General features: G+C 35.8%; 1 protein-coding gene across 10 annotated transcripts in view; it reads right to left on the minus strand.

Annotated features, from left to right (window-relative positions):
- Positions 1-1451: 1451 nt before the first annotated feature.
- Positions 1452-23484, minus strand: part of RPGRIP1L (RPGRIP1 like) — a 61752-nt gene continuing 39719 nt past the window's right edge. For 6 of the 10 annotated variants that reach the window (XM_057375007.1, XM_057375010.1, XM_057375004.1 and 3 more), the window contains 9 exons: positions 22247-22699; positions 21039-21190; positions 19479-19562; positions 15557-15728; positions 14348-14475; positions 11406-11589; positions 9820-9904; positions 7689-7822; positions 1455-5026 (listed from right to left, as the gene is read on the minus strand). In XM_057375007.1, coding sequence (XP_057230990.1) covers positions 4923-5026; positions 7689-7822; positions 9820-9904; positions 11406-11589; positions 14348-14475; positions 15557-15728; positions 19479-19562; positions 21039-21190; positions 22247-22699 — 1496 coding nt within the window. In that variant the 3' untranslated portion in view covers positions 1455-4922. Of the gene's footprint in view, positions 5027-7688; positions 7823-9819; positions 9905-11405; positions 11590-12165; positions 12376-14347; positions 14476-15556; positions 15729-19478; positions 19563-21038; positions 21191-22246; positions 22700-23484 lie in introns of those variants that run through there. The other 4 variants (XM_057375014.1, XM_057375012.1, XM_057375009.1 and 1 more) reach the window with 4 other exon arrangements.

Raw genomic sequence — 23484 nt, forward strand, 5'->3', positions numbered from 1 at the left:
TCTCCCCATCCTGCTTATCTCTGGTCTTGCCTAATGAAAAAAACTCTCCTGTTAAAATTTAAAACTCCTAATGTGAAGTTCACTCTCCTGTTAAAATGTAAAMGTTTAATAAATGACAATAGGGGACAGAAAGCAAAAGGATATTGTGCCAGAGGGGGCACCAGGTGCTTGGCCGTTTGCCAGAGGTATCCCTGGTATTGACAAGAGACATCTTTAAATATATTTTGTATTGTATCATCTTAATGCCTATTCATAGGCATTTATGCATATTCAAACTTTTCCAGGAACTGTTTAGCATGGCACCTCCTCCGGTGTAGCCCCCTGTTCCGTGTTCCGTGTTTCAGTAGATGACAGTTGTTGATAGGGAAGTGTCCGTMGCAGGGGCCCCTGGGTTGTCCATGCAGATAATCCCATCCGAAAGTTGGGGTCCCACCAGCCAGACCCCTTTGYGCAGCAGAGGGTGGACGTTCCATGAGCTCTGACCAGACTTTTCACTACACATCCCAAAGCCTCTGTTCCTTCCACCCCCACCCTTTSGCTGTCAGGSTCTGTGCTGGCCTGGCAGTTGATAGCCCTGGGGCGATGGCMTCCCCACCCCGAAGGTGCTRAGCATCGTGATATCTTTGTGAATGCATGCATCCTTTTCCCCAGCTCTGAGCTGCTTCTTATCTTTAAGGACCACTGCCGCCASGGCCTAATTCAGGGATTTTTGGAGATTTTCCTTGCAGCTTTTGTATAGTTTTGCTATARTATGAAAAATGTCCTTTACGGAAATGTTTAAGTCACAAGTCATAACACTTCAGTTTAACCACAAGTATTCTATAACTGTATCTGAGTTACAAAAGAAAAACAAACCCACCAGTGATTATTTCACCACTGTGTCTGCATAATTAAACTACTTATGCAAAAAAGGCAACATTGTACACATAGCACTCATCTGGGTATCTCTGAAAGCAAACGCTATAATATGTATTCAATAACACTAACATTTTCCTCCACCTTGCCTCAGTTCAGCAAAATGCTAAACAAGTGATTGTTAAAAATCAAGTTTAGCCAGCACTTACTAATCAACTCTCAGTTCCCCTGTAACTTTCAGTCCCCTGTATCATAAGAGTTTATTAAAMTAGATAGAGCAATAACTAAGACAACAGCAATACCACAAGGCAAAAGGTTCTGAGCCACGGTTGCCCTCACTCAGGGAACAGAGACCAAGGCGGCTTCTGCTCAGGGGCCCAAATGGCCTGAAGGGCAAAGACCACATGGTGGAGAAGCTCCCGCCTCCGGACTACGTGGCCAAGCGAGAGAACAAAGCAACAACAGGGTAATTGAGCCTCCATGGCTCCACACCCATCTCCGTTCCCCCAACCAACCAACCGACCAACCAACCAACCAACCAACCAACCAACCAACCAACCAACCAACCAACCAACCAACCAATGTGGGACAGGGACAAAACAAAACCTGAAGAGCTGCTTTTGTCCAAAAAGGAGTCACTGCTGCGGGGCTGCCCGCTCCATGCCAGCTGGCAGGGGCTCTCCGAAGCGATGGCCATCCTGTCGGCATTTGGGGATTGCAGAATGCCACTTCCTGGGCAGCGGCTGTAAGCGGCCCTGGCAGCAGTGGCTGCAGGCAATGGAGCGAAGTCTGAAGAAGCGTCTCCAGCAGAGTCGGGTAGGCCCTCCCCCTCCTCAGCAGGTGCCCGCAGTGAAGATCTTGCCAAACTATCCCAAGCCTAAGTAGAACTAATGGGGGTTGTGGGTCTCCGTTCCCTGGTTTTAAATGATCACTGCCCCTTCCGGGAATCAGGTTAAAACACTGAAGTGCTACTTCCTGGCTGCCGAGTTTTAAAGAGACAATAAAGAAACTTCATACATTGAYCTAGGGAAGACATGGGATTTTTGGATCACCTGGGTCAACTAGGATATACAGTTTTATTAATAGATCAATTTTTGTACATTTAATCTAGAACGTAAATCATACTGCAAAAAATGAGGTTCACTGTCCTSTTACAATTGAAAAGTTTAATAAAGGACAGTAGGGGACAGAACAATAAAGCAAAGAATATGGCACCAGGTGCTTGGCAATCTGCCAAAAAGCACACGTATTGACGGAGACCTCTTTAAGTACTTTTATTTAATAAACAAGTTTTGTAGAATTTGGCTTTCACAGTATTGTATAATTTAATGTTGGATTTATGATTTTTTTTTTTGTAAATATTGACTTGAATTGTACTTAAGTTATTGTAGAGGGTTGCTTTTGGGACAGGTCAGTCTTGCATTTCAATGAGGGGAACAGTTACATGGAAGTTTAGTTACTTTGGGCTGCAGCCAATGAGGACACAGCCACAGCAACTGCCTCGACCAATCAGAAGAGCGGCAGCCCCAGGGCAGGACCAATGGAAACACGAGTTAACACACTCAGGAGGAGTGCGCCTGCGCCAGGGAGGGACAGCGCAGGGCGGCAACTATGGAAAAGTAACATACACGTGCTTATGRCTGGGGGGCATAAAAGGCAGTGCCCACTGCCTCTCTGGGCGTTTTGGCGAGCAGCCAAGCAGCCAGCAGTCCTGTGTTGTTGTATACGCTTGCTCTGTGGCTTTTTGGATTCTCAAATAAACTTTCTCTTTTTGGCTCATTTTCAYTAGGAGTCTGGAGAGTTTATAACAATACTTGTCATATTGCATCAGCTTAATGCCTATTCATAGGCATTTATGCATATTCAAACTTTTCCAGGAACTTTTAGCATAGCACCTTCTCTGATCYGCTTTTTAGAGCATGTGCAGATGTTGTGTTTATGGCTTTGAGGGTCACATGTGTGACCCTGTGGTTTCAACTGATGGCAGTGGTTAGTGGAAGGGTCTGTAGCAGGGATCTCTTCAGCTGAGTTCCTTCACGCAGCAGAAGACAGGTGTTCCAAAACCTCTGACCAAAGGCTTTTCCTCTACACATTCCCAAGCCTCTCTTCCTTCCACCCTTTGGTGTCAGGGTCTGTGCTGACTTAGTAACTGATAGCCCTGGGACCCCAAAGGATCTCTTTGTGAATGTATTCTTCTCCAGCTCTGGGTTGTTAGTTATCTTTGATCAGTGCAGCCAGGGCCCCATTCAAGGCTTTGGTTTCCCGCTCTGCAGCTTTTGTACAGTTTTGCTGTAATACGCAAAAAGTCCTTCATGGAAATGTTTAAGTCACMAACTATAATATTTCAGTTACTGCAACTTAACCACAAGTATTCTAAAACAACATCAGCTRTATTACAGCTATATCTGAGTTACAAAAGAATAAAAGCATTAGTGATTATTTCACAACTATGTCTGCRTAACTAAGCTACTTCTACAAAAAGGCATTAAATTATGATGCCCAATACATAGCATACATCTTAATATCTGTGAAAGCCAGCACAATAATATGTGTTTATCACAATACCGTTGATATTACCAACCTATTGGAAAGTCTGATTTTGGTATACTACAATGTTTATTGCAGAGGAAAGAAGGTTAAAGAATGTTTTCAAAATGAAGCAAGAATTTTCAGAAATTCTTAAGTTTGCTCATTTTTAGCCATTGTTCATGTACCTGTGCTTGCAGTCAGATGCTGATTGGTGTCTCCTTTTATTTTTTCTGGTAAAACAGTTTTGGTTGTTCATTACCACTGAAGTCAAAGGCTATCAGCTTGTATAGATATTGATACTTATGAGTAGACAATCAGAATAACCACTAGTTTATAATATGCAAAAGAGAGTTTACTTTATTGATTCTTTTTTGGTAGTAGTAGAAGGATCATATTTTTCCAACATTTTTTTCAAGGATGGTTCAGTTCTTGTGACTTTAATACATATGGAAATAATTTTGCATTTAACAAGAATAACAATTTGTCTAAATAGAAAATAGAGTATGGTCCAAATCCACATAAATGTGAAACAAATAATTGCTAGATTGTGTGCAAAACCTGTCTTKCACTGTTGCAGCTATCCTTGTGGTTCAAATAATCGAAGCCTAATACAAAAAACCCTAAACCCAGGAATAAATCACAACAAATTGTTTACCACTGAAATCTACAGAAACAAAAATGCATTGTTAAAGTAATTGCTATTTTTTGGCAACTGCTTCACAAAACTGGATGAAAATTTGATGGCATACTGCATAGCATGAAAATCAACACTAAAATGCTTTGTTATTTTTATTTCTGTGCCATTTAAAATATTAAATGGCTGAAACAAATAACAAACATGCCATCCCTAGAATTAAAAWCCAAATAATTAAATTATTAGATGGTACGTTAAGTGCAAAAGCTGTTCCATGTGCTTAGATATAGCTTTTGCTTCAATTTGGATTGAAGTAATGTGTAATGCATCTCTTTTTTYCTCTATGAAAACAGTCAGGCATCAGAACAGGTTGTGCAATTAAGCACAATGTGAGTTAAGCAATCCCCATCCTTGGAGGTTTTCAGACTAAGTTGGATACAGCCCTGAGAAACATGGCTTAACATAATACCAAATCCTGCAGTGCCTGGACTAAAAACTACCTGAGGCAATTTCTAACGCTATTGTTAGATCATACTGTGACAGAGAAGTACAAGCATTTCTGTTTGAAGGTTCACCATCACTTCTTTCCTTAGACAAAATACCCTCAACTGGTATCTGGTAATTTACAAGCAGCTTTCATTGGAAAGCAAACTTTGTTAGAACTAAGACCATGATAATATCAAGTGTTGAGAGCCTGAAGTATGATTCAACAAGGACCTTAAAAATAAGAAAACAGACTGAAAAGTGTACAGAACTTTACACCTGCCAATCAAACGTATTTTTCATACACATTTTACATTAAATATACTGTAAGAATGACAAAGATCTCATTTTTTTGAACCATCAAGTATATCTTTACACTGGAAGCAAGAACCTCTATARGCAAATGCTCCTTTCCTGCCTCCTAGTCATTTTTGCATTCTTCATGGACTGAACGCAGTGCATGGAGGGCCTCCACTGTCACTGTAAGCTTTCCAATAACAGTACTGGCATCTTGTGAATCAAAAACTAGAAAGGAAACATCAGAAAACAGCATTAGCTATTTAGCTTAAGATTTCATTTTGTTTTTATAACTTTCCTTTGTTTGGACAGATTGAACGGCACCTAGCATATGCTAAAAATGGATAAATAAATAAATAAACAAATCTTCCAGTTCAAGTCCTCAGGCTACTAGAAATTAACCTCTCTTAGAACTAGAATGTGCATCAATAAAAGTATTAGCGTTGGAATTAACTTAGAAAGAAAACTATCAATATAATAATTGTCTATATAAATAATTTTTTACAATATGTAAAGATGTTCCAAACTCTATCAAAGATGTATCTACATATATAGGAACAAATTTAAGTAAAAATACACCAATTAATGAGTTTTCCACACTTTGTATAATGGAGGGGTCCAAATCAGCCTTGACAAATCACTCAGTGAACTGTCAACTTCAAGAGCAGATTTAGGGGACAGTATCCTTTTTACTTAGAAGAGGAGGATAWTTGCAATTATATCAGAAGATAACACTAATTCTACTTTTTGACTTTTTATACTGTCCTGTTATCTCTGAGATGCACAGTTACATTTTTTGACTGTTGTATTTTTTCATCGATCATCTTGCTTAGCCATTCACTCAATTGCTTCAAATTTCACATAAACCACTTTGACACAATCRGCAGTGAAAGGAACAAAATGTGAAAAAGATAGATGGTTGCAATCCACAAAAACAATAAATGAAGTTTATGGTATCTAACTTAAGAATGATTTTATCTTCATGTGGCAGCGCCCTCTGAATTTCCCTGTGTCCAGGTTTATTACTTTTCCTTAAACCAATATCCACCTCAGAGAATGTGTACAACAATATTACTTAGGAATTCTGTTTATTGTGCCCATACATTTAATAGATGTCTGTGCCCAGATCTTATTAACTGATCCTTTACAATGATTTCATCCATGACCAGTATATTATTTTGTCATGATCTAACATAYATTAACATAAAACTAATTTAAATTCTCTGAAACATCTAAACTTTCAGAAAATGTTATGGATGTAATAATAAAACAACCCAAAAAAAAACTTCACAGCGTATGCAGGAAAGGGGAGAAGTGCAGAAGGGAAAAAGAATAAAAGTATTTCTAGCTATTATCATTTTCATGGATATAATTAACATAAACGAAAAATTAGTTTAAATGTCTGATGATTATGGGAAGAAACAATCCTCACAATATTGAAGTAGTTGTCATTACATGATAATGATTAGCTTACAATGACTAGTAATAAAACAGTCGTTCCAGATAATTCTCTCAGATGATGATTAGGAATTGTAAGGGTTTTATGAAAGGTAACTTTCAAAAACTGTTTACATAACTAATCAGTCTTATCAAATGGGAATGATGACAGTGGAAGGTGTGGTCATAAATTCCAGATCAAAAACAATCTTCCAGTAAGAGATTACAAAATACTTTTTGGAGGAACTTTTGCACTTGGAGAAAAATTATTGGCAGAGAAAACCTTAAATGCTCAGCCACAGCAGGAAATACATCAAATCTGTATATTATTTTTTCAAACCATGGAGATTTGATTCTTAGAAGTTTTCTCATTGCATTCCTGTAATTTTGAGTATTTTAGCAAGAGCATGGATGCAAATCATGCATGATAATGGGAATTGATAAGAAAGCCTGTTTCTTTCCCTCATTACTCAGCTCCCCATTGCTCAAGGTGCAGGAATTAGATACAGCAGTAGAAGTAATAAAGTCACATTAGCTTGGTATTCTGCTGGGGCTCACTAGAACTCTTGCTATTGCAAAAGGTACCTTGCAAACATGGGTGCTCTGCATCCAGTCATCAAACTAGTTCACTTACTGGGAGAGGAGAGCAACTCTTTCATAACAGAAGTGCTTTCAGCTTCTTCACTGAGCTTCACCCCAGTGGAGAAAGAGGATTGAGAGGAAAAGGTAAAGTGTACCATTGGTAACCATGTACCAGCTGCCATGGGGAACAGGAAACTGTGCAAGGAGAATATTATCCTCACCATCTACAGAAGGACCAAATAGCCTTCTTGAGTTTTAACAGTATTATARAAATGCATCTTATAACCCTAGGAAATAGAAGATTCCATATTTCCTACTCACATTATCTTGCTCTAGTTTGGTCCAGTCTGTTACAGAAGGGTGCTCACTAAAACTGATTCCTAACCAAAACCAGTATTTCATATTGTCTCATACATTTCATATGGAGGACACAGACTTGAGGTACTCGGAGGGTAATTTCAAATAAAATAYTGACATTAGTATGACAAATTGCTGACATAAATTTTAATACAAAACAGCATTTTATACAAAATACATATTTATCATCCTACCACAATGAAGTATGTCATAGAAAAAAAAAGAATTGTAGTAGTCGACATGGCTTGAAAGTTCTTAGATTTTATAAACTAATTACTATGAGATGAGAATGCTGTTTGGTTTGGGTCTTTTTTTAAACAGACTTTAAGAAATAACACTAATAGAAAGTTTAGGCAGACTTTTGGAAACAAATGTGGAAGTCATTAGTTAGTATTAAAGAATTTCTTACTGAAACAATGTCAATTACTTGCACAGTAAAGCCTGCAAAGCAAGGTACAAATTCAATAAATTTTAGGATATAGAAGTTTACAAGAAAGTGATCTTTAAAACTTACCATCAATATCTTGCTCAATGATATCTCTTTGCTTCTGGAATATCTCTTTTAAACTGACATAAGCAAACCCAATATCCTCACATTCAAGATCCTGTTCATCTTCTGGGGGATCACTGACCACTGTAAATTTCAGGCTAAACACGCACAGAAAAAAAGGTATTTTGTCTTCAAAAAGGATTAAAAATCAAATTAAAAACCATTAAAAAATTAAAAGCCACACCATTTTACAAGTTTAAAATGCATAGAGGTGGAAACGTTTTGTGTATGCGCAYAATRTTTCCATAAATTTTGTTTCTTGGGGATCCTTGAAAGGAATGAGAAGGGAGTGTCTTTACAGACTGACTCTGAGAGTAAGATAAGACTAATACTGAGAAAGAAACAATAAAAAAGATTTCCATGAGAATTCCACTGATTGACTTACCCCAGACTATGTTAATACACTACAAGAGCAGAGACAAAGATGTATATTGAAAGGGGGAAATGTATGATAGAAGAGGGTTTCATTAGGCATTTTGAAGAACCTGTACCTCTCAAGTACCTCAGCCAATAAAGAAAGAGAGAGGGAACGGYGGCCAAGAAATTAGAATAAAAGAAGCTGCATCCTCTATGAATTTGAGAGACCCCATGAGAAATGTCCATGACCTCTCCCTTTATTCATGAACAAAGTTGCAAAACTCCTCTGTCTCCTTTTTAGACATAAACCTCTGGTGCTTGTAAATTAATTTTCCTGACATCCTCTTGCTAGGAAAAAATGGGAAACGGGACTACTGATGAACTTCTGCCTTCCTATTTACTCAACACAGAATTGAAATTTCAGCACAAGCCAAATCAGGCATTCTGATAACTGCAGGAAACAACCAACTCAGTAACACGGGACAGTAGTGGTATGGTGGCACATGTAAGATATGAATGCTTCTCTTCTGAGAAAAAGCTCACTGCTTTTACTTTATTTTTTTGCTTTATTTTTACTTCAGGTTTGTAAAATATTCAGTATAGATATCTAAGTATTTATAGGGGAAATCAGAGCATACAGACCAGCTATTTTCTTTCACTGTGTTGAGGAATCCACCCAGTGCAGGTGGCTCAGGAGCAGCTGCAGGCTGAGCACTGGAGGAGCCCAGCCMGAGGCAAAAGACTGTGAACTGCCATCCCGTGGTACAACAAAGGGCCCAAGGACCTGTGGCCCAGTCAGGGGAGGGACTCAGAGACACAGCAGGAGCCAATAACCCCCAAGACTTTGGGCTCAGCCAGGTGAGGGACACCTGGGGACATGGCAGGAGCTGATAACCCCCAGACTGTCCTGTGAGCGTATGAAAGACCAGGGGTKCCTTTGTTCAGGGTCCTTCTGCAGAGGCACCAACTTGAGCTGTTACTGTCTTTTTTAACTACTACAAAATTAAATTATTTTAAGGATTGGGACCTCTTAGACTCAGCGATGGGAAATCTGGACTGGAGTTGGTGAGGGAAACTGGTCTGACTGGGACAGTGTGGGGGGTGTAGCTGCAAAGGGGCCTCAGTTCCAGCTCAGGTGGTAAAGTGTGACTGCCAGTGTGGTCTTGGATGGTTAGATAGGGAAATTTCTTTAGCAACTAAATTATCTGTCAGGGGGAAAAAAAGAAGTATTTTATTCTCATTATTGTTAAATTTTAGTAGAATATACTTAAATTCTGGGGCCAAGAAACACTTCCTGTAGTTCTTAAGACTCCTTTTAGTATTCTGAATTCAGAAAGCAACWAATGTACTACTCTACCATCACATAGATATGTGCTTTTCAAATTAATTACTGACAGACTAGTGATGATAGAATCCAGAAAATCTTGTTTTTGAAAATGAAGTTGTTTAAAAAACCCATCAACAAACCAGCCAAACAAAACCTTCCCAAACTTAAACCACAGCACTGAACAAGCATTAGATGAGGTAGCAATATTCCATGCCACATGCATCTACYCAGAGAAGAAACAAGACTAGGTGCCACATCTGAATGCAAGCATCATTCCTAGCCAAAACAATTTTTTTCTTGTTAGTTACTTACGACTTAGGATTACCTTGCCAGTAAAGACAAACAAAAAAAGTAAACCACAAGCATTATTTACAAAGACCTGTAATAGAGGTTTTCAGCATTAATCTGTACCTGTCAGCAGGTAGATCTGGCTTTAGAAGAATTGACTTGAGATACTCTCTTTCTGCATGGTTATCTTCTTTATCCACATTTATCACTGCAAAGCAAATAATATAATTGGTTATCAATTGGTTTTACCTTTTAGAAGACAGAGCATGAAGAACAAAAAAAAGCATTTATTTTCTAAAGAAAAACAACAATGTCAGAATCAAATGTTAGAATCTTCATCTAATGGTGTGTCACTGGCAGGTTTATATGAACACTGTCAAAAAAAGATACAAGCAATATCTAAGCATGTCACAGAGCTGTCACTTGCTATTAATGGTAATAGCAGGCATGATTTTAAAAGCCAAGGGTCTTTACTGCTTTGTGTCTGAAGTGATTTACTGTATTTTCTTCCACTAAGGAAGCTAGAGATAATGAGAATATATGGCAAAGATCTTATCCTTTTTGRCAGCCTCAGTAATTTAATCCTCCTTTCATACCACAATATTTCAATAAGAGAAATCTCCAGACCAATGGACTAGAAAAATCTGTCATCCATATTCCCTCTCAAGTGGGCAATACCAACATAGCAATGRCTGAAGTGACATTGCTGATTCACTTCAGTCTTCAGCTACACACAGAGTGATCCAATAGTTTATGAGTAAGAGGAGGATCTAAATGAGTGAATTCTTTGGCAAGTTGCATTCGAAAATCAGGTTTGTAGATGGTAGCAATTTTAAAGATTTGACTAAAACACCATTTTTGCAAAGCCACTTTTACAAAATTATTTTTTGAAGAATGCTTAATTTGAATGTCTCTATTAATGGTTTGTCAAAAATAGCAAAATTATTAACCCATTCCAGAATGCTCTCAGCTAAAAGTCCAAGACCAAAGCACTCATGCCAAATCTTCAATGAAATAAAACTTTTAAATTTTTTATTTCTATTTTTAAATTTTTCTTTTACAAAAAGTTAATGAATAATTGAAATACAATTAAATATCTGGGGAAACAATTAACAAGAGAATTATCAATTATTACAATAGTTCTATGTATGCAAGTAGTGTAAATATAAACTATTTTGAATTGGCAATGTATTAGTATTAAACATGGATGAATCAGTTCCCCTGTTAAAAAGTTGTGATTAAAAGAATGCTGAGAATTTGCAAGTAGTGAAGAAATTCAATTACAGATCTCTTTTCAACTGTGTTTCAGTTGTACAGGTTAGAATCTTTTTCTTTTGCTGTATCATCATGTACTGATAGAAAAATCAGTTAATCRTGCTCTTTTAAAATGAATATATAGATTTTAGTTATGTATAGTCTAATTTTAAAATTTATGCGCTACCAGCATATTTAAATCTGTTGTGATGTTACCGTTTTATACACCAGCTGACCTCAGCATTTCATTTTACATTTGATAATTGTGTATTTACCTAATTTSTTAAAAATCACAATTAGTATTTCCCAATATATCTGGAAAACAGGCAAGTAGAGGTGGCATATAGAGAAATGCAACTATAATATACAAGAAGTAGGTTTTATTGCAGGCATTTTTGTCAGACAGAATTATTTAAGAGAGGAACCACGCCTGCTCAGAAACACATCAGACTTACCAGTGCTATAATTATAATGAATCCTCTGACCACCAAATGGTTTTGGAAGTGACAGTGGGGTCTCCTCTGCAAGGAAACTATTCAATCTGCATTCTACAAACAGCTGCTGTATTGTTTCATCTGATGTAATTCGTGACTCAGTAAGACCAAGTGATGTAATTTTAATCCGGATTTTTTCACCTTCCTTTTTTAAAAATTTTAAAAACAAAACATAAACATTATATAATTTTTTTCCGTTTCTTTAGGTGTTAACACAAAACAAATATACTTACAGTTATGTAAATCATAAGCTTATTTTATACGATTAATACTAATTGATTGGCATATAAAAATGCAAATCTAAAGCTCCAGGATTTGTAGCTAAGACTATTGTTGCAAGAGATACTGATTTCCATTCAATGTTTAGAATATTTTTGCAGTAGTCATAGTCTGCTGGTTATGTATGAATGCTATCTGAATCGCAAATTTCAGCTGTCATAATTTTTACCTAAACAGCAAAGTGATCCTGTAACTGCTTTCAGTACTACAAGGTAGTATTACTTTCAGTAATACAAGGTACCAAAGTTTTCCAAATCAAAAAGAAATGTTAGTGTTCACTACAGACTATACTACAAACAAAAAGTTCAATGAAAATCCATCAAATCACAAAATTGTTAGGCATGTAAAGTAATAATGTATTTGTAAATAATTCAACTTCATATAGTGAATTCTCCTAGTTAAATCAAACATACCTTTAGAAGTTAAATTTAACATGTGATAATAAAAGTAATATCCCAATTGTTTTTCACCAGAGCTTTTTCTTATTATCTTTAACTGAAATGACATTTTTCTGTTCCTTAAATGAAATTGCTTCATATTGTTCTGCAGAGTCTGGAGTATTTGTGTACAGATAAATTTTAATAAGTTTTATGTATTTAAGTGGGCATATCACACTCAAGAGAAAGCGCAACAAGTATTTCCCTAAGTTACTCTAGGAAGAAAGAAGAAAGAAAAGACACTAAGGTTTCAAAATTGGAATTTGTAGGTGAGCATTCAATGATGACATTCTTCAAAGAGCAAACAAAACACACTGGAGTACCAAAATGTCAATTTTTTAAAACCTAATTCTTTTCAATATTTCACTTTTTTTCCATAACTTTATTAAAAATACTTCTTCTATATGGAAATATCTTGACAATTTTTTTTTCTAAACTTAAATCACTTGGAGTACTAAATTAAATTCAAAATATTAGCTTTCTATATTCAGTCAGAACTTCAACTCAGTGTTCTTATTTAATTTGGAGATAGCTTACATTTTGCTGAGAAAATTATATAATTAATCAAAATAAAAAGCATGTGTATCCTTGTAAAAATATCCACCATATAGAACAATTTCCATTGTCAAGTCCTTTCAGTATTTGATGATGTAATTTAACCCCACCTTTCAAAAGACTTTTCCCTTTATTATATATCCTGCGAAACTTTAACTAAAAATCCAAATCTAGACCTTTCAAGAAGGTTCTTTCACTATTCAGCAGTTTCATGGAAATTTTACTAGATGACAGGAAAAAAAATCCAYGCCATTCTGTCTCTACTAACACAGTACATGGCTTCAGCAATTTTTTTTCCCTAAAATCTAATAAATCAAGTGGCTACCAAATGTCATGAAAGTGGTGGTCATTGACTTGAATATGCTTTTCATATTCCAGTTTATAAATGGAATGAAACAAAATGAAGTCTTTTATGATCAATCATACACTATAGACAAGGAGAAAAGATAAAGAAGTAACTGGTACAGCTTGATACTGGAAAATCTGTTAGATAAGCCTTGAACTGTCTAATTTGCAACATGCAAAAAAATTCCAGTATGATCTTAAATTATTTAAACAGTTTGGCATACAACTCAGATTTATAGGATAGTCAGCACAATGATCTCTAAAAATCACAAAACATATTTACAGTATTTGATTACCAGCAGAATAATTATCTCACAATATAAAAGACAGTGATTTTTGATCTTAAACAAACAAAAAAYGAATAGCAATTTTGATGTGCTGTATTTTATAATTAATCCAAGAATTCAAGTAAAGTAATGAGTATTTTCAAAATCCAATTTCTATCAAACATGTTGCCTTAATAGTATGTAGCTTTTATTGTTTCTATCTACCCTTTCACAAACATGCACATTGTTACCAGAACAGATCAAYGGAGGGACACAGAAACTGATGAACCTGAAATGAATCTACATACAAAATTCTCTGAGAATTTTTCTTAAATATTTAATTTTGATAAAATAAAATAAAATACAGGATGACCAGATAGGTACAGTGCAACTGTATTGTCATTTGACTTAGTAGTAATTACTAGTAGTAATTTTATTTCTCAAAATTACAGGTGAATTTTTTAAAAACATTTTACATATAAATAATGAAATCTTCAAAAGAACCTTCTGTACCTTTTCTAAAGAACATGTAAGTGATAGCTACAAACCTACTGTAGCTGAGGACATATAGCTTCTTTTAAGAAATACTTTCTACAGCTCRAAAAAAGGGAGCAATACTTCTCATACACATTTCATGCTGCTAGTTACTTTGTAAGATATCACATAGCCTTTAGAAGAGCACTTCAAAAAATCAAACTACCACTAGGATATGAAATTGCAGAATATTAAAAGTTGTTAATTTTAAGTACTAGTTTTATATTTAAAGTTCAGTCAATGTTTGATCTAAAATTGTGAAATACTAGCTTTTTGAGAACAATCCTATTGAAATACTGTTCAAAGTAAATTTTCCAAATTTGTATTATGTTGTACTATTTTGTATATATGACTTCAAGTCCTGAATTGCTGGTTTTAAGAGTAGGTCAAGAGATTTGATACTGTACAGCTTCACTGAAAATTGAYGTAGATATAGCAAAGCTACTCTTACAGGACATTAGGCTTAAAATATTTTTCTTAGTCTTACCAAATAATTGCCATGTATACTCTGACTCAGCTGTTTAATATTTGTGGATACTGGACTTGAAATAATACAGTCATCACTGTCAGTTTTTATTGATTCAACAGCATCATCCTCTTGATGATCTTCTTGATCTAAAAAAAAAAAAMAAAAACCAAACAACAATGCAGGTAATCCCCACTATATTTTAGACCACCTAAGACTTAATGAGAAATCTGATAGCAATAAATTTCCTTTTCTAATATAAAAAGAGTAAGCGACATGTAATTCTTCTCTTCCTCAAAGAAGATTAACACTGAGAATCAATGACCTTTGGAGTAATCTAATCTCTAATTTTTCTGGTTTGTTAAAAAACAGTAATGTTTTCCAGATGCAARAATGGAGTAAGTCCTGCAATCGACCAAGTATGTGCAACTGTTAGATTTATATAAGGCCTGAATTTGTGGATTTGCTCTGACTTTCTTTAACACCATGCATATATAAAAGAAGAATGCAACTTTTTTAAAACAAAAAAGTAGTTCTACATGCAGGTGCATTATTTTCTAGATCATTTTAGAGCATTTTTCCCATGAATTACTTAAAAAGACAAGAGGTATTCAACATCAACATTTAGCAAGTTTTTCCAATCTTTCTAATGAATTCTTATGCAAAAGCTTCAAACAACTAAACATAAAATTTTAGCATTCTGCTTCTGATTTTATTTTAAACTTGATATCATGGACTTGGTTATTGCCGTAATAAACAGTGTAAGCTCCGAGGTGGAACAGGATGACCTGGCTTTTATAATATTTAAATAAATTTAACAACTTTGTGCCACAGATGTGATATGGCATACTAGGCCTCAATGTCTGAAAGATTTCTGATATGAGCATTATGAGCATTGGCTGTTATCTGCAGACAAAAAACAGTCTTTGGAACAGCATAGTTCTAAGGGAGAATATAAAGACCTTTAAAACAGAAACCAAGTTTCCTTCAATATTTTATAAATATAAATAATATAKCAGATTTTTGCAATCAATTACAATATGGTTTCCATTTGGGAAGAAAACAACACCATCTTATCCACGACCCAGCTGTMAAGTACACTAGAATATAATTACTGTCATGAAGCTTTTCATAATGAGGCAGCTTCCMCTACCAGTAAGAAAAGCTTATGAAAATAGAAAGGTATTTCCTCAGAAAATACAGGTACTTATTAGTAATWATGAATTCTACCTTCTGGTTCCAGTTCTTCAATTATTTCTTTCTTATCTTTAGAAGTAATCAATGTTTGGTCAGCCAGCTGCTCCTCTGACACATGAGAGAGCTCTTCTTTTTCCTGCTGAATTTCTTCAGCCATCTCCTTCATCTTGTCATCTGACAGGTGCTTAGCCTCCTGTACCACATGCTATAGAAAAAGATAAACTTACAGTCTTTAGTAACACCCCTGGAATAGCAGAAGTTACTAAATTTCAAAACTTGAAGAGTTGTGACCCACATTCATTATCCAGAGCTTTTTAACAATTGTATTGCTTATGCAGTGCAGGAAATAGTGAGAAGGTGTCAACTGCTGTAATGTATAATTGATACAGCAGAAAGATATTTATCTAACCATGTATATTTGTGAAAACATAACTATTATAATAATTTTGTACCTGTCAACATATATACAGCCTGATTGATTTTCAGACTAATTTATATTTCATCTTTTTCTACAAGTTCTACAAGACTCAGCCAAAAAACCCTAAACCACAAAAACCACCACCACCACATTATTAATCATTTTATAACTTGAATTATACAGTATTTTCTGTCTCAAAAGCAAAACTAAYAGAATATTTAAAAAGAATCAGCTTTGCTACACAGTACAAACAAGTCATCTAAGGTAAAATATTTTTAGTGTACAATGTATTCTGAAGAAATCTTATTCTCTTCTTTCTATTCTTCTTACTCTCTCAGTTACAYAGAGTAATACCTCATCAGTGAATACTGAATTATAGACAAGGCAACTTCTGTCAAAATTTGCAGTGCTTTATTGCCTGYGCATTATTTATTATCCAACAATTCYCTTCTAGGACTGAATTTTTCACACATACTGATGCCTCACCTCCCACTCTCAGATCAATGAAAAATCTTTCAGGTGTCCACAAAACATCCGAGTTTTCCAACACTGGACCCAAAGAGCTCTTTCTGTTCTAACACATTTGGAGCCACACAAAGCAAAGCAATGTTAACAAATACATTAGAGCCTTGTTCTGTAACTCAAGATTATCCTAGAAGTTTTCAAGTCATAGAAAACTGACTTTACGTGTTTTTAGATGTTTATGTTCCTGCTTGTTATAGATCTGTCATAACCACTGTGTTTTATACAAAGTTTGGGCATTCTTATTAATTCCTTCAGTGACAGAGTTGCACTTTGTGGATGACAGTTTCAGAGAGAACATTTTTTTGATTATTCTAATTGACCAATACCACCTGATATGGTCAGAGAGAGACTTTTCTCAATCAAAGCCCCATATGAGCTTTAAAGTAGAAAARTAAAAGGAAGATAAGACCCAGTGATTAAATATTGTGTTACACCGCTAGAAACTACAGTTTGCCAATTTGCCACAAGCTACTTTTACAACCARTTGGAACAATATAAATTACAATATTTAATACTTTTCTTCTCCTTGAAATGCTACATATTGTGGYGGTGCATCCCTCCTACATCACCCACAAGTACATCATCCTCAATGCTGCTGTGATCTCAGCCACTCCTTATAAGCCTTGACAGAACCAGCTGACTGGTGAAGTGTCTCTTGACCTATCAGTTGAACTGTGAGGTACCCTTGGATCATAGCAAAACCTCTGGCATGGTAGAAGTGGGGGCAATCGAAACATCAGCTGCCTAACTAAAGTGGGAAACGAAAGATAAGCAATTGTCATTTTAAGCCTTGGTAAGCAATTTACCTTGAATTGTAGCCCAAGTGTAATGGTTTCATTGCTACTACACTTGGAAAAAAAAAAAAAAAAAAGACCAGGAGCAATTGGCCAAGAGGGAAATTGATGACCAACATCAATCACCTTGCAACCCTATAAACAGCAGTCCTGAGTGAAACCATTTGAGTTCTTGTGGACAGTAGCGGCTCCACCACACTGCTCTCTCTGAGAGTGGCCTCTCAGAGCTTGCAAACCCTCTAGTCTGTGATACCTGTAAGACCTTCACTGATAGGAGGCCTGGGCTGATTACCACACATCACATTCTTTGAATTSCAAGCCTTGCCAGGTGGAAAACACAAAAGAGATTTGATGCAAGCATTTCACTGAACCCAGGAAGGACTTTTGATAGCTAAATTTACACACATAGGCCTGCACATAGTTTTACCTGTGTGCATGTGAATTGACTTTGGTATGAATGTTACTATCTCAAATCTGTAGTTAAGTCATTATTATAATTGTAGCGAACTCTATGGAATTGCCTTTTAAATGTTAAAGTACTTCCATATTATTTTCAAATACAGTGCCGTAAGTTAGGAATAAAATAAGGGGAAGCCTTTAATATACAATAGACAATTAATATACAAAAGTAGGTATAAATTTACTGGTGGAGAAGCATTTGGACAGGAAATTACATCCTCCTTTGCCTCCATGCATTAGCATCACTAGTTCTGTCCTCTGCTACAGCTTCTGTGTATGAGGCTGGACAATTCTTACAAGCTGATCGGTGAGTCAAACCCTTCATCCCACTTTTTAGTGACTCTCCTTTTCTGAGAACAACTATTTGCTTTGGCATGTATCACATTGATAAGAACTTTAACTAAGAACTAGATTCTCTGCTATTCAGAAAAGGAACTGGAAAATGAAACAAACCTCTCATTTTAATCTGTCAAACTTCTATTTTTCTTGCATGGACACTCCCTTGCCATTTCATCACAAGACTCAGAGAAGGCCCACCAGTTTCATTATTTACGCCTAATGGTACTTTTGTCTCTAACCAGACACCAAGGTTTAGATTTTTAAAACAGCTAGAGGACCTGCCAATGCAGCAATGAAGACTTCTGATGCAGACCAAGTAGCTGTCTCACTTAGAAAATCCTAGTTTGTAAAAAATTTTCAAACTTTGAGAAGTTACTGTTTGGACAACTGAAGATATTTTGTGTGTATAACTATCCAGGCTAACATTTCAGTTTTTCCTATCTAAGCTCTCAAAAGATTATATTCACTAATATTTGACCTTTTTTAAAGTTAATAAATGCAACACATTGACTTAGTTCTTGTTTCCAGCCTTTATTGCATAACTCACAATAAAGTTCTAGTCATAGTAAATTAAACTGTAACAGAACCTGTTAATGGAAAATTGATGTTAACCTTTCAAAAAATAAATCCAATCAACTAATTTATGAAAGAAAAAAAAACCTCACAGCTAGTTTTAAATAAATGCAATATTATTAACATTATAATTATATATAATATATAATATATAATCATAGCCTTTTATAATTACCTGTTGAAGAACCTACCTTTACTTACTGGCTTTAATTAAAAGGCTAAATAGTCTATTCTTAGTTCTCTGAATGCAAATTATTTAATATGAAAATTTACACAATGCAGCAAATACACTTAAGTTAGTTCCATGCAGACTCTCTTAGATGCTAGAAGGAAGTACAGATGACAGTGTATCCCAGGTAAAGAAGTGTAATTGTTTTAATAACGTGTGCAATCTCAGCCAATAAATTTCATTTTGAGGTGACTCTGAACTGTGTCAAATTGTGCATACCAACACTCAGGATTTGTTTGGATCAAGTGGGTTTCTATAGAGCAATTTATATGCGATGCAAGTGGTACACTGCAGAAAGACACTTTAATAATGCTGAGAGCTGAGAAACACAGTGCAGAGAGCTGATTGGCCCTGTTAAGATCTGCCCTAAGCCTATGCAAATTGAAGCCTGCAAACTGTGGAAGACATCAAGCAATTCTGAGGGAGTCACACAAATACCCCTGCATTGCATCCCCCACCTATATGAAGTACTATGCTATCATTCATTGCCTCGGACATCCCAGTATAGTGCTGCTAAAATAATCCAGTGTTCTTGATTATTACTTCTACAAATCGCCCATACWGAGCCATAAGTAGACTTACATTTCAACATGCATGACAAAAATACTTAAAACTTACTGCCATATGTATTGTACTACGATCCAGAAAAGAGACTCTCTTGTGTGCTTGAGGTGCACGGTGCTTCAGTTTGAGTGTTGGTGTCTGTAATAAACAAATATTAAAGATAATTTACTTCCAAGTTATTTTACAGTAAATTTTGAGGAACCCTAATTTTTTTCAAAGCCAAATATAATGGCACTAAATTAAATTCTAAACAGACACAATCATTTAACAGAATTCATACACAACATACTTCTCAGATTACATCATGGAACCCATTGAGATTTTAGTATAATACAAATTTACATTATGAAATAATATAAAACATTACAGTTACTCCAGACATAGAGTATTTTTAAACAGCTTAGATTAAAAAAAAGCCCATTAAAAACTCTAGTATTTTCATTTATACATTCCAACCATTTTACTTTTATTTCTTAAACAACTATTAAAGATGTCTGAAAGTCCCTTCTTTTTCTGTGACCTTTATTTAAATGTGATTGTGCAGTGAACTACATTGTCAAAATTCTCATCAATATCTAGCTAAAAAACTCAGTAAGAAAAACAATGTGAAGGAATCTAAATCTCGTAATACTCCAATTTAAGAAGTTCAAGACCTTTTTGAASAACGGCTTCACCTATTCTACTGATACAACACCTGGTTTGTTGAACATTTATGMGTATGATATTAAAACATCTGTCACAGCTTAAGGAAATGAAATATAATAATGTCAAATGTTCTAGTGACAATTTCAGTGAAAAGAAATAACTGAGTTTAAGACTTTGCCTCTTCAGGCAAGATACAATTCAAATGGTTCTTGATCTCTTGATATGAAAAATTGCTAGGGTATTTTCCAGTTCAAGAATCTTTATTACAGTCTGAACATATCAAGACTTGAACTAAGCTATCTGAATTAGAAAAAAAATCAACAATTTCTTTTATCAAAACTACCACAGAATCACAAAATGGCTTGGATTAGAAGGGAACATAAAATTTAGTTCCAAAACCCTGCCACAGGCAGGGACACCTCCACTAGACTAGGTGCTCCAATCCCTGTCCAACCTGGCCTTGAACACTTCCAGGGATGGGGCAGCCACAGCTTTTCCAGGCAATCTGTGCCTCTCAAGGGAATGGCTGGAGCTATGTCAGAAAAGGCACAATTTGGATATCAGGAAGAAGTTCTTCCTCCACAGGGTGGTGGGRCRCTGCCCAGGCTCCCCAGAGAATGCACACAGCCCCAAGGCTGCCAGAGCTCCAGGAACATTTGCACAACCCTATCAGGCACAGGGTGGGATTGTTGGGCTGTCTGTGAAGGGTCAGGAATTGGACTCAATGATTCTGATGAGTGCCCTCAAACTCAGCCTATTCTATGATTCTATGAAGAATCTCTACCTTCTAATCTAAACTTACTTTCCTTGAGTCTGAAGTCATYCCCCTTTGTCCTATGCCCTTGTAAAAYGCCTCTCTTCATCTTTCTTATAGGCTCCCTCAGGTACTGGAAGGCTGCAATTAGGTCACCCTGAAGCTTCTCTTCTCCATGAAGTAATTCTCTCTATCAAGTACAGACCCAAACGTACCTGGAATGGTTGTGCATGTTCCCTAAAACTGGCTGTTATATATCCCAGAGCCTTTGACCTCTGTTTGTAGGGAATAATAACTTGATCCATAGGAACTTGTAACCTGATCCAGTATTCTATGGTACCATAATTTTGAATGTGTCCTGTTTTTCCTAAGGAATGAATAGGGGAWTGCATTAATTTTCTTTTCAACATTAAGGTACATTACTCAAAAGCTAGGAAAAGCCACAAATAGATTAATTTATAGAATAGAACAGCCACAAATTAAAGATTGTGCCTATGCATTATGACAGTGTTTGTCATGTGAGATCTGCAGATCATGTTAGAAATAGAAACAACTCCTTAGGCTCCTCCTGTATGATACAAAATCAAAACACTACCATTTTTCACACCTATATATTTACTATASAGTCAAGTCAAAGTTCATTATTTTATCTCCGTAAGGCAAATAAAGGTTAGGGCRGTTTTGTATATAAACAGTTAGAAGTGTCCCAAAAAGTGGTATGCAATTTAAATTACTGGCAAAAGTTCCACTTTATAAAGCCTTATTAAACCAGATTCTCTACAACAGTGGGCAGCTAATAGGTCACTGAATATGYTGATCTAAAAAAACATTTCCAAAAGAAAAAGTAAGCAGCATAGAACATTCAATACTTTTTAGAAGTGTTTTGTCCAGGATATGTTAAAATTATTTTAATATACTGCATATAAATGTGCTTAAAATAATGCACAAAATGTAAATAAACACTCCCCTAGATTATGCAACTATATGAAATATTATTAACTGTAATCACCATAATYTGTACCTTTTTCAGTATTACATGGTGACCTTTGTCTTACCAGCTTAAATTAYACCATTTCTTCCTTTGTTTATTGATAAGGAATGGGAGGATGTATTTATGACATTTGGGCCAGATATAAAGCACTGATGTTTGATTTGGGCGAAGTGCAAGTGCCTCCTGTTTGGGTTTTTTCCCCTCTTACCCTGTGGCTATAACCCATTTTGGGCAAAATGGCACCTATCCCAGCTTTCCACAACTGCTGTCAGAATCATAAGGACATGCTGCACATCCAAAATAGCATTCTTGTAAACACTTTTTTTCCTTTTGAAATAGTAATGCACAAATTATTTTTTGGTCAAATACGCATTATTAATCACATGCAATATAGTGATACATGATCAAACAGAATCCTTTGTGATTAACTACCAACTAAATTTGCTGTGTTGTAGATCTTGCCATCATTTTCCAAGATCTCACGGAACTTAAGTTGACAAGAAGCAATCGTTTCATAATCTATGCCATACGCACGATGAACCTCAAGTGTGATGCTGTTTTCCTGTATATAGTGAAAGAAGCTGTCATCAGACTGCACAAGAAACTGAGAAGTGAAGTCATATGATGGGGCATTCCCATGAACCACTGGGGTTATCTGAAGTTCAAAGTCATAGAATGCGTAAGTACAAAAGGTTGCAGGTTCCCAGTCACCRAAAGTGTGCATAGCTTCAGAAGAGAAGATCACTTTGCTGATATGAATTTCAAAAACGTTCTCTCCTCTTTCTAAATGAACAGTTTCAACAAATCCATCCACTGGATCACTTGGCAATACTTCTAGTGTGGACTTAAGTGGTTTTGCATCATAGACAATATCTCTTAGTTGGGCTGCAACACATAAAACAGAGCTATAATRTGACTGTCTTTTTAAAAAATCAAATAAAATGAATGACTGAGAAGAAAGGATAAAAGCAGAATTCAATTATATTAACAATGTTATTTTCCTAAAGGCATTACAAAAAGAATTCATACACCAAATCCCCACTGAGCAGACTGACAACAATCAAGACTATTTCCTCAGTGGAGCCGCTTCAGTATAYATAAAAATAGACACAGGCCCCCAACAGTTATTATCAGGTTATAAGGGAGTTAAAAAGCAAAAATTCAGAAGTCATACGCAATATTCAAAGTAAGTATCACTATGCAAATATAGCAGAGATTTAAGATGCATATATTTGTAGGGTTGAACTAAATTTGCCAAAGAAGTAATACATCTTACTTTTAACATCTATTAAATCTTGAGTGTATAGAACTATCAGCAAAGACCTTCATTATGTTTCCCAGCCTCAGGTGGTTAAGTGGTTAACAAGTGGTTCACACAGGTTGGATGGGGCTCTGAGTAACCTTCTAGTGGAAGGTGTCCCTGCCCCTGGCAGGGTCTTGGAATGAGAAGAGTTCCAACCCAAGCCATTCTGGGATTGTATAATTCTATGAAATCAAAATACATGCTTACAGAATTAGGACATAAACCATGATGCAGCAGATGCAACTTGGGAGACAAAATGTGAAATTGTTCCAACATCAGTGTTTGTAAAATATCCTATTTGAGGCTTCCTATGCACCTTTTACACAGTGAAACCGTTAAAAAAATACTTGAAATTCATCCTGTTGAA

Source organism: Malurus melanocephalus, unplaced genomic scaffold (assembly GCF_030028575.1).
Source record: "Malurus melanocephalus ecotype Western Australia unplaced genomic scaffold, MMel_1.1 scaffold_237, whole genome shotgun sequence".
Taxonomy (NCBI): Eukaryota; Metazoa; Chordata; class Aves; order Passeriformes; family Maluridae; genus Malurus; species Malurus melanocephalus.